This window comes from Mus pahari, chromosome 18 (assembly GCF_900095145.1).
Source record: "Mus pahari chromosome 18, PAHARI_EIJ_v1.1, whole genome shotgun sequence".
NCBI classification, from domain to species: Eukaryota; Metazoa; Chordata; class Mammalia; order Rodentia; family Muridae; genus Mus; species Mus pahari.
The window spans coordinates 15,323,648-15,334,542 of record NC_034607.1 but is presented as its reverse complement, the minus strand read 5'-3'; the positions used below and the strand labels follow the sequence as shown (position 1 = coordinate 15,334,542).

Below are 10,895 nucleotides of genomic sequence, written 5' to 3'. Positions count from 1 at the left end.
CATCTTTCTGAGCAGAAGAAGAGATAACTATTTATTTCCTTTTAAAAAAAAGATTATCTATTTATTTAATGTATGTGAGTACACTGTAGCTGTCTTCAGACACACCAGAAGAGGGCATCAGATCCCATGACAGATGGTTGTGAGCCACCATGTGGTTGCTGGGATTTGAACTCAGGACCTCTGGAAGGGCAGTCCTCTCCAGCCCGAGAACTATTTCTTGTATGTGTTCTGTATGCTTACTGCTGGTGTGCAATGAGTCAGGGGCAGGTGAGATGACTCCCAGATGCAAGCACCTGTGTGCTGGCCTGAGGGCGGAGTTTGAGTCTTGGACCGCACACAAAAGTGGAGGAGAGAACGCCACAAAGCCATCCTCTACTCGGCATGGTGGTGCACACCTTCAATCCCAGCGCTCAGGAGGCAGAGGCAGGTGGATCTCTGTGAGTTCCCAGTCAGACTGTCTACAGAGTGAGCTCTAGGGCAGCCAGGGCTATGTAGAGAGACCATAGGAAACGAAAGAAATGTTGCCTTCTGACCTCACATGCATGCCCTGGCATGTGCCAGCCCCATCACAGGGACGAATCAGGTGGCTAAACAGTGCTGAGTTTCCTGGGGTGCTCAAACATGGGTGTGGTTGAAGTGTCCCCTAGGGGTTGAAACTTAATCTCCATTACTCAAAGTGGGGATTAGGACACTGGAAATACAATCCGAAGCTCAGAGGTAGGGCCTGGGAAGTGATCAGAATTGGGTAAAATCATCAGGTGACTGAGGCCTTTGTAAGCCCAGAGTCTAAAGACCACGGTGTGTATACCCGGAACCCACATTAAAAGCCAGACATGACGGCATGCGTCAATAATCTCAGCGCTAAGTGAGCAGAGACAGGCACCTCCCCCAAGCCATCCAGTCTAGACGAATTAATAAGTGTCAGGTTCAAGGAGAGACCCTGTCTCAAACATACACAAATAATGTGTGTGGTGGTGGTGCACACCTTCAATCCCAGCACTCGGGAGGCAGAGGCAGGTAGATCTTTGAGCCAGCCTGGTCTACAGAGTGAGCGATTTCTAGGACAGCCAGGGATGTTACACAGAGAAACACTATCTTAAAGAACAAAACATTAAAAATAATAAACAAATAAAGCAAATAAATAAATAAATAAATAAATGTGTTGTGATAAAAGACACACAATGCTGATATCTGGCCTATACACATGCAAATGCACACACTACACACATACACACAGGCACACATGCATACATACAAACATACATACACATGCACATATACATAATACACTCATACATACATACACATGTACACACATACATATACACACATGCACACATACATAATACACTCATACATACATATATACATGCTTATATTACATATACACATACATATACACACAAATACACGCATATCACACACACAGACACACATGCATGATACACTCATATATACATATATACATACACATACACACATCACATACATACACACATATATGTGTACGCATACAGACACATATATGCACACACACATACATACTAAAAAGCACAAGCACCACACACACATCACCCTCCTCTCAACACAAGGACAGAAGGGTCAGATCAGATGTGGTCCCTAGCCTTCAACAGAAACTGTGAGCTAAAACCAAACCCTATTTTTTTTATAGGGTCACCGATTCGCTGGTGTTCTGTTATAATAACTCAAAACAGACTAGTACATGGAAGTCTGGGGCAGAAATGGTGGTGCACAGCTCAGAAGAGGCCTGCCTTGGAGATCTGCCTTGAAAGATGACACCAGCCAAAGAAATCCAAAACACTCTAAGACAACACCACTAGGCATACTGGCTTCATTTGAAAATGTGTGCGATCCCAGAACTCAGGAGGCAGAGGCAGGAGGTTCACGTACATAGTGAGACTTTGTCTCAAAAATAAGTAAACTAGGGGCTGGAGAGATGACTCAGTGGCTAAGAGCGCTGACTGCTCTAGCAGAGAACCTGGGTTCAATTGCCAGCAACCACATGCCCGCTCACAGCTGTCTGTAACTCCAGTTCCAGGGTATCCAACACCCTCTGCTGGCCTCCACAAGTATTGCATGCATGTGATGCGAGCAAGTCAGACTAAACACCTATACACATAAAAATGAAAAAAAAAACAATTATTTTTAAAGAAAAATAAATAAGCAAATAAAATAGGGCTGGAGAAATGACTCATTAATGTCATTAAGAGTCCCTGCTGCTTTTTCAGAGAACCTGAGTTTGGTTTCCAGCACTCAGCACAGGTAGCTCACAACTGCCAGTAATCCAAGTCCAGGGTCTCTGATGCCCTCTCCTGGCCGAACTGGGTAACTGCACCCATAAGCACACATACCCATATAGACACATATAAACACACATAACTTAAAAAATGATAAGCCGGGCAGTGGTGGCGCACGCCTTTAATCCCAGCACTTGGGAGGCAGAGGCAGGCGGATTTCTGAGTTCGAGGCCAGCCTGGTCTACAGAGTGAGTTCCAGGACAGCCTGGACTATACAGAGAAACCCTGTCTCAGAAAAACCAAAAATAAATAAATAAAATAATAATAATAATAATAATAATAATAATAATAATAATAATGGCCGTGAGGTGGGTTCAATGGATACTCAATCACAAGGGCGGGCCTATGTTCAATATCTACGGCCCGTGTAAAAATGTGGGATGTGATGATACAAGTTTATAATCCCAGGGCTAGAGAGACACCGAGGTTCACTGACCGGCCAGCCAGTCTCCCTAAAGGTGAGCTCCAGACCAAAGAAAGGTCCTGTCTGAAAGAAGGTGGACAGTGCTGCTGAGTGTGACAGCCTAGGTTGCTCTCTGGTCTCTGCACACATCAACACACCTGCGCGGACACACACACAAAACCTGCGGAACTACTTAAGCATGAGATGTGAAGCAGCGCGCGGTGAAAGCTGATATGGTGTAGTCCCACTGGGGACTCCGCAGGCCGGCTTGGTGTCGGAGCTGTCGCCCTAGACTCCAGGGCCAAGAGAAAGGGCGTGGGAACCAGCAGGGCTTTGCTTTCATCCTGAGACCCAAGCCCCACCCCCAGAGGCTGGGAGGCGGGGCTACTCTGTAAGAGCGCCCAGGTGATTCGAACCGCCAGCCAGGCCGGTCATGAGAGGGAAGGATCCAATGGCCTCCTTGAAAGCTATGACTTCATTGAAAGGAAACTTTGACTGGAGGGAGAAAGGAAGGAGGCCGGGGAAGGCAGAAAGCACTTGAAGGAAGGAGGTCCTACACACGGGGTCCGCTGGGAGTCTGGATTCTGCATAGCAGCAAAGCCTACTCTGAGACTCCCACTGTATCGTAACTCTCAACAAGGCGGAATACCGCCCCCCACCCCCAGCAAAACTGGGCAAGGCAGGCACTGGCCAGACTCGGGTCTCCTCTTCCTTTTCTCCCAGTTAAGACCAGGACCACGGTGCGGGTGGAGCTCAGGGATCTGGCATTCACTTGTCTACCTGTGCGAGCCTCTAGGTTTGATAGCCCAGCATCAGAAGGGAGAAAATATGTATATCTGTAATATATGTAATATATATATACACATACGTGTGTGTGTGTGTGTGTGTGTGTGTGCACGCGCGCACGTGTGTGACAAAACAACAATGATCCTGCCTGATCTTCTGCCCCTCTGGGCTGTCCTCCGATCTCCCCCGCTGCCAACCCACTCCACAGCAAAGCACTTCCTGTGGGGGAGATAAGTCTCGGTCCTTCCCTATGGCTGGGACGTCATCTCTGCCCTCAGCAAGAGGATTGGTGTCTCTGGTGCAGAGTGGAAGAGTGGAAGAGGGGGCGGGCAAGAGAGGGGAGGGAAGAGCCGTGCTTAGGAAAGGGGATGCAGAATGATGTTCCACGGGGAAATTCAAGGGGTAGAGACACTCCCTACCGGCACTGCCAAATCCCGTGCAGAACCTAGTCAACTGAGGAGAACAAGCCGGGAATGAGAGATGGGGTTGGAGAGTGTAGCAGGGACTGTGGCCAGAGTCTGCAAAAAAAAACCTTAGATATATACATATAGAGGTATTTATTTTATATCTAGTTATGGGTGTTTCCCCTGCATGTGTCTGTGCACCACATGCATGTAGAGGCCAGGAGAGGGCGATCAAGTCCCTAGAACGGGAGTTAGAGATGGTTGTGAGCTGGGAACTGGGTGTGCTGGAGAGCAGGATGCTCACAATGGCCAAGACGGTTTTCCAGCCTGGAAGGTGGGGATTTGGGGGGGGCGGGGGCAGGGAAGAGGGGAGTTGTTGGTTTGGGGGTTTTAATTATTTTTTTTCTGTCATACAATACATCCCAACTGCAGTTGGCCCTCACTCCAGACCCTCCCCACCCCCACCCTCACCCCTACCCACCTCCTCTCCCCAGGACATCTCCCCCTCCCCCATTTCCCGTCAGAAAAAAATGGACTTCCCAGGGTGAGAGAGATGGCTCAGCGATTAACAGCACTGGTTGCTCTTCCACACCCACACAGCAGCTCACAACTGTCTGTAACTACACTTCCACGGGCTCCAACACCCTCACACAGACATATATGCCATTCGTGCAGGCAAAGCACAAATGCACATACAATAAAAATAAATAATTTTTTAAAAGTTAAAAAAAAAGACCCCCCCAGGGGTATCATCCTAACACACAACGTAACAAGTTATAAAAAAAGACGCGGCACAAACCCTCACATCAAGGCTGGACAAAACAACCCAGTAGGGGGAAATGTCCCAAAGCAAAAGACTCAGAGACACCCCACCCCACCCCACTGTTAGAGGTCCTACAAGAACACCCAGTCAGGCTCCGTGAGCCTCTAGGAGCTTCCATCCTGTGAGCCGTGTTCTCCTGACTCATCTCAACCCCACTGGATCCTACAAGCCTTCCTCAGCTAGAAGGCGTTAGATTTTAGGGTGGTAGATACAGAGGGTGGCCTGCTGGAACCCTTAGCGCTTTTTAACGATATATCTATTTTATACAGATGAGTACCCACTGTAGCCGTCTTCAGACACGCACCAGAAGAGGGCACCAGATCCCATTACGGATGGTTGTGAGCCACCATGCGGTTGCCGGGAATTGAACTCAGGACCTCTGGAAGAGCGGTCAGTGCTTTTAACCACTGAGCCATCTCTGCAGCCCACCCTCAGCTTTTTAAAAGCTGTATGTGCATGTGTGTGTGTGACTCTGGCAGGAGGTAGGGCACAGTACGCATACCCGTGGAAGCTACAGGAGGGTGTCAGGCCCCTGGAGCTGGCAATACAGGCGGTTGTGAGCTGCCCGACACCTCTGGAGGAGCAGCAAGGGCCCCAACCACTCAACACTCTCTCCAAACCCACTCACTGATTTCCTTTAAAGACAGGTTCCCAGGCTTCTCACGGGGACCTCAAACTCCTGACCCTCCTGCCTCCACTTCTCCAGGGCTGAGATTACAGGCGTGTGCCACCATGCCCAGCATATTTGGAACTGGGGATTAAACCCAGGGCCTCCTACATGCCAGACGATCATATCGCCAGACTTCCACGGCTCTCTTCCTCTTGAAGCACTGCAGCCCTCTGTCTCTCGTTCAGATGAACAAAACGACAAGGTGAAAGAACTTCGTGAGTCGAGTGAGTGTTTGTTATTTTAGTTCTCTGTGTGTTCTGGGCACCAACGCATTTGGCCCTTGCTCTAGGTAGGGCTAACAGAGCGTACACTTCTTAGTCATGGAAACAGAGGCAGTGCTTGCTGAACAGCCTGCCTAGGACCCCATAGTGGTAACTAGCAGTGTTAGGACTCCGAGACAGGCAGCCTGGCCCCACAGCCCAAAGTCCCAATGTTCACCGAGACCAAGCCACACTCAGTACAGTGCTAAAGACATGGTGGCTGGGTCCTGACGAAACGGGACACATGAGCCAGCTTTGATTCCAGGACTCCATCAGTCCCCAGGTCTTCTGCCACCCACACCCTCCGGTTCTGAAGCCTGCTGTCCTGGTGCCTGGGGCAGAGACCTGTAGCAAGTCTTTACTGGAGGGGAGCCCACCGATGATTAGTGCTTAGGCAAAAGGCCACTGAGCGGCGCCAACTGGAGATGGCAAGGGGGCTCTGGATCCTGGTCCTTCGACCTTGTGACTTTCTCAACCAAAGCTCTCACCGCCTTTCCTCCGCATCTGATGAAACAAGTCCTTATGAGGGCGTCCTGTGGCTTAAAGGGCATGTTGTCCAGGGTCAAAGCCGCATACCCAGAAGGCTGTGGGCATCTATCTCCTTACAGGACCGAATTTCCCAGTGGTCCTACGGGCACCTGGCTCAGCAACTCAGAGAAGAGGCCAGGAGACAAATGTAGCCCCGGGGCAGAAGACCCTGGGCAGCAAAAATAAGGTCCCCAAACTACCTTCCACATCCCCACTCTCTAAAAAAAAAAAAAAATATTCTTTTTTATATACATTGTTTTTATTTTAATTTTTGTTTTATGTGTGTTGGTGTTTGCCTAGATGTATGTCCGTGTTCCACGTGTGTACAGTTCCGGGGGAGACCAGAAGAAGAATCTAATCACACAGGACTGGAGTTGTGAGCTGCCATGTGGATACCGGGGAACTGAACTGCCATCCCGCCAGAAGAGCTGCCAGTGCTCTTAAGTGCTGCCTGCTGAGCATCCCTCCAGCGCCCCGCCACCAGCACACACACACCATCCACAGGAGAACTGCTGGGAGAGGGGGCTCAGTGGAGAAGAGCTCTGGCTGTTCCTCAGAGAACAGGCTCAGGTTCCAGCACCCGGACTGGCAGCTTACAATTGTCTGTAACTCCAGCTGCAGGAGATCTGATGCCCCCTTCTGGACTCCATAGGCACTGCACTCCATGCACACACAAATAAAAAATAACTAAAACAAACAAACAAACAAACAAACACTTCTGGCCAACACTGATGTGATCTTCTTCAGGAATTGCGGATGTGGATCTTGGAATCTGAGGGGCCTGGATTAGAACCCCAGCCCTTCTCTTCCAGGCTGTGTGGTTCCCAACCATTTACTTAACTTCTCTGACTCTTTACAATTTACTTAACTTCTCTGACTCTTCTTTCGACTTCTTTAACGAACAATAACCCCTGCCTACCTTGATGCAAAGAGACACATTCTGTGCTGGCAGCTGGGGTTTCCAGCTCGGTCTTATTACAGTCCTGCTCTGGTAGAATTAATATTCTAATGAATACAGTGCTGTGTTCTCGTGACTCTATCAGAGCCATCCATCTACACAATTCATCCACAAAGAAGCCACAGAGACGACTTGATTCCACAGTTCCACATCCACTACACAAACTCCACCACGCACTCACCAGATACCTGGCCTTCTCCGCCCTTCACAGCCGCCTAACAGGTGGCTTCACAGCACATGTGTAGGCTGGCTGCACCGAGACTGGGAGACTGGATACTTCTAGCGGCGCTGAGAATCTGAGCTTCCCCACCCCCCACCTCCCTACTAGAGGAGGCCAACTCAATTCCCACTGTCATTGCTATGACAGCCCCATGCTGGGCCCCAAGTGTCCCCTGCCCTCCATCCCTAGGACAAAGGCTCAACCTGGCTCTCTTGCCAGCTGTGGTTGGGGAAACCCCTGCCGCCTGCAAAAACCAACTTGACTTTGAAAAGGAAGAGACAGAAGCCAGGGGGAGGGGTGGCTGGGCCACTCCCTGTGGGGGCAGGTGCTAAGTAACTCTATAAACCCTGGCTAACGAAGCAATTACAGCCATAAACAGAGCCCAGGAGGGATCAGGGCCAGAAGCCAGACCCTCAAAGGGCAGCCAGGCAAGGGGTGGGTCCCCCTCCCACCTACTTCCCAGCATCCAGGAAATGGGATGGGGGCGGGGGGCGGGGGGCGGCTCACGGCTGATGGGAGGGGCGGGCACTGGACACCCCAGCGGTACTTGAATGAACTCTTGCCTTCTCTGGCCCACTCCCTACCCACCTCTGACTGAGTCACCAGGCCGTCAGCCCTAAAATGCACAGTTGGCTCTCTGTGGATTCAATGCTCACCTCAGTTGTCCCATGTCTCATTCCATGGGGCCTGGAACCAAGAGATTTGGGTCTCTATTTAGCTCCACCTTCTAGGCGGCCAGAGACTTAGCAGTCAGTTGTACCAGGCCGGGTAAAGTGTAAGCCATGGTGGCTCCTCTCAGAGGAGAACCCCCAAACAGACCTGCCTTTCATCACACCCTCTGCTTCGCGGCTCTCCCGTAACTAGGAGGCGAGCTGAAAGATGGGGACCAAATGAGCCGAGAGAAACTGAGGCACAGTAAAGGCTCCAGAGGCAGCTGCCCTTCCCGTCTACTGCCTCTCCTGGCCGGTGGGTAACGATACCTCCAGACTGGGAGATGCCCGAGGGCACAGCCTGGGGGATGGCGACTGGCTCCAGCGGGGCACCGGGCAGCTCGAGAGGGAGAGGGCCATCGAGCCAGGCCTCCGCGTTCGGATCTGCCAGCATCTGCACCTGGCCGCCGTAGAGGAAACTGGAGATCCGTCCCCACCTCACCCCCCAACAGCCCGAGTGCCTAGTCTGGGCCAGTGGGATCCCGACGAGGGTGGTTGTAAGGGGCCTCAGGCCATGTCCCAGAGGCTCCCCTTCCCTGCTTCATCAAGCAGCCCCTCACTCCGGGCTGGAGCCCACACTTCCCCCAGCGAACTGAGCGCTCAAGTTTTGTCACACTGAATGGTCTCCTGCAAGACAGGCGAGAACTGACGCAGGTTGGGGGAAGGACGTCGCGGTGAGGGGCAGGCGCGGAATGGAGGGCGGGGGCCCGGGTAGCGCTGGCGCAGACCAGCCCCACCCGGGCGGGCGGGCGCCCTCCCTTCCTCCCCAGGGCGCGGGGCTGGGGCGCGCCAGGCGGCTGCGGCGCGAACCTGCTCGCGCAGCCCCGAGCAGCTCCGGGCAGCAGTGCGTGAAGCCAGAACCCAGAGCACAGCGGGGGCCGAGGGCGGGGACCCAGGTGGCATCCGCCAGCTCCCTTCCAGGAGGCGCTGGGCGGAAGAGGCGACAGGGTCCGGAGTTGGGGGTGGAGAGACGAAGGCATTGACCTGGCGGGGAGGGCTAGCCTGGACGGTTGGACGGTGCGAGTGTGGGGGTAGACAGGGAAAAGGGGGCGTATTTTCCGGAATTGAGAACCAAGAGGGTGGCTCGGGGAGGAGGGCAGACGACTGGGAGCTCGAGGAAGCAGAAAGCAAGGTGCACCGAGGGTGCGACCCGGAGTTAGGGTTCCCTAGGGTGGTGGGATAGTGCAAGAGGAGAAGTTTGCCAGGAGCATCAGGGTCTGAAACCAGAGTTGTCTTCTGCAAGAGATCCAGGAGGGAGAAAGGCAAACGAGGGAGGGAGGGAGGCAGGGATGGGACGTCCACACTACCCCGGACACAGGCAGCCCAGCCCACGGGGCGTGGCGCCTCTCCGGCCCTCCCACTCCGCGCGACCATCCAGGCTGGGCCAGGCCCCGCCGGCCTTGGTGCCTGCACACCTCCCCGGGCCTCGGACTCCCTCCCCCGAACCCTCCCCCCGTCCCCGTTCTATGAGGGGAGGGAGAGCGAGCTCAGGGCCCGGGAGTCCCTCAAAACTTCTTGCAAGTTCACTCCTGCACCTCCCGCCCCAGCTCCGCTCAGCTTCCCCGGGCCAGGAAGGCCCGTGCCCGCCCCGGCCACTCCCGCCCCGGTTACATAAGGTCGCGGGGAGGCGGCCCCCGGCCCGGCCCGAAGGGAGGGGCCCGAGGGGCTCCCCGGCTGGCGAGCTGCATCGCTCGGGCCACGCGCCGGGTACCCAGGGCTGCACCGGCTGCGGGTGGGTGGCGGCGCAGTGCACCCTGTCCTGCTCCAGTCTGTACCCCCACCTACCCCCCCACCTGTCTCAAGCACCCACAGGATGGGAAGTGCGGCGCCGGCGTTCCCCGGTCCCCCTGCACCCCTTGCCCCCTAGTCCCGCTCACCTCGCTCTGAAGGTCAATCTGTCCGCCGCCGGCGCCCTGAGGTTCCGGCAACTTGTCCCAAGTTCGGGTGCCCAGCCCCCGAGCTTCGCCCGCCGCCCGCTCTCGGGCTCCTCGGGCTACGCGCCACCAGCCTGACCCGCCCCGTCCGCCCTTCCCGCCGCTGTCGGCGCCGTCTCCGTTCTCTGCGTCCCGCCCGCAGCTGCCGCCTCCGCTGTCACCTAGCCCCGCGCCCGGCGCTTGGGCTCCGGCTGTCACTCCGCGCCCACTTCCCGCTGCGCCCGGCAGAGGGCAGCACCCGCCCCTCCTGCGGACCGCCCCCCATAGGCCTACCGCGGCGCCCGCTGGGAAATGTAGTCCTCGTCGCCGCCGCGAAGGGCTCGCCGGGATTTGCAGTTCCATTCTACTGACCGCTAGTCCCCAGGAGTCAACTTTTGACTTTAAACGTTTGTCTTTTTTCCCTTTTCAGATTTTCTCTCTTTTTTTCTATCAATGATATCCCGTGACAGGACTTTCTATATTATTACATCTTGTAAAAGGACCAATAGCAAGCTGCTTTTCCAGAAAGTGTGAGAAAAATATAGGACCCAGCCGCATAATTGCCAGCAACAACCTGAGAAGTGACCCTATCCTTTAGGAACTTCCACTTGGGAAGAGTTTTGATTTCTTTGTTAAATAATAATAATACTGCCGGGCATGGTGGAGCACAACTTTAATCCCAGCACTCGGGAGGCAGAAGCAGGTAGATTTCTGAGTTCGAGGCCAGCCTGGTCTACAGAGTGAGTTCCAGGACAGCCAGGGCTACACAGAGAAATCCTGTCTCGAAAAACCAAAAAAAAAAAAATATAATAATAATAATAATAATATTGTTGTTGTTCTTTTGTTTTGTTTTGTTTTGTTTTTGTTTTTCAAGACAGGGTTTCTCTGTATAGCCCTGGCTG

The 10,895-nt window shown here is 53.5% G+C and overlaps 1 protein-coding gene across 2 annotated transcripts in view; it reads right to left on the bottom strand.

The window, feature by feature from the left end:
* The window catches only part of Tfeb (transcription factor EB), a 56,476-nt gene extending 46,239 nt beyond the window's left edge, over positions 1 to 10,237 (bottom strand). The window contains exon 1 of one of the 2 annotated variants that reach the window (XM_021217635.1): positions 9,958 to 10,237. Coding sequence is in view for 1 of the 2 variants with exons in the window: in XM_029531432.1 (XP_029387292.1) it covers positions 8,027 to 8,040 (14 nt within the window). In the remaining variant the exon portion in view is untranslated. Of the gene's footprint in view, positions 1 to 8,026; positions 8,083 to 9,957 lie in introns of those variants that run through there. The other variant, XM_029531432.1, reaches the window with a different exon arrangement.
* Between the last annotated feature and the right edge of the window lie 658 nt (positions 10,238 to 10,895).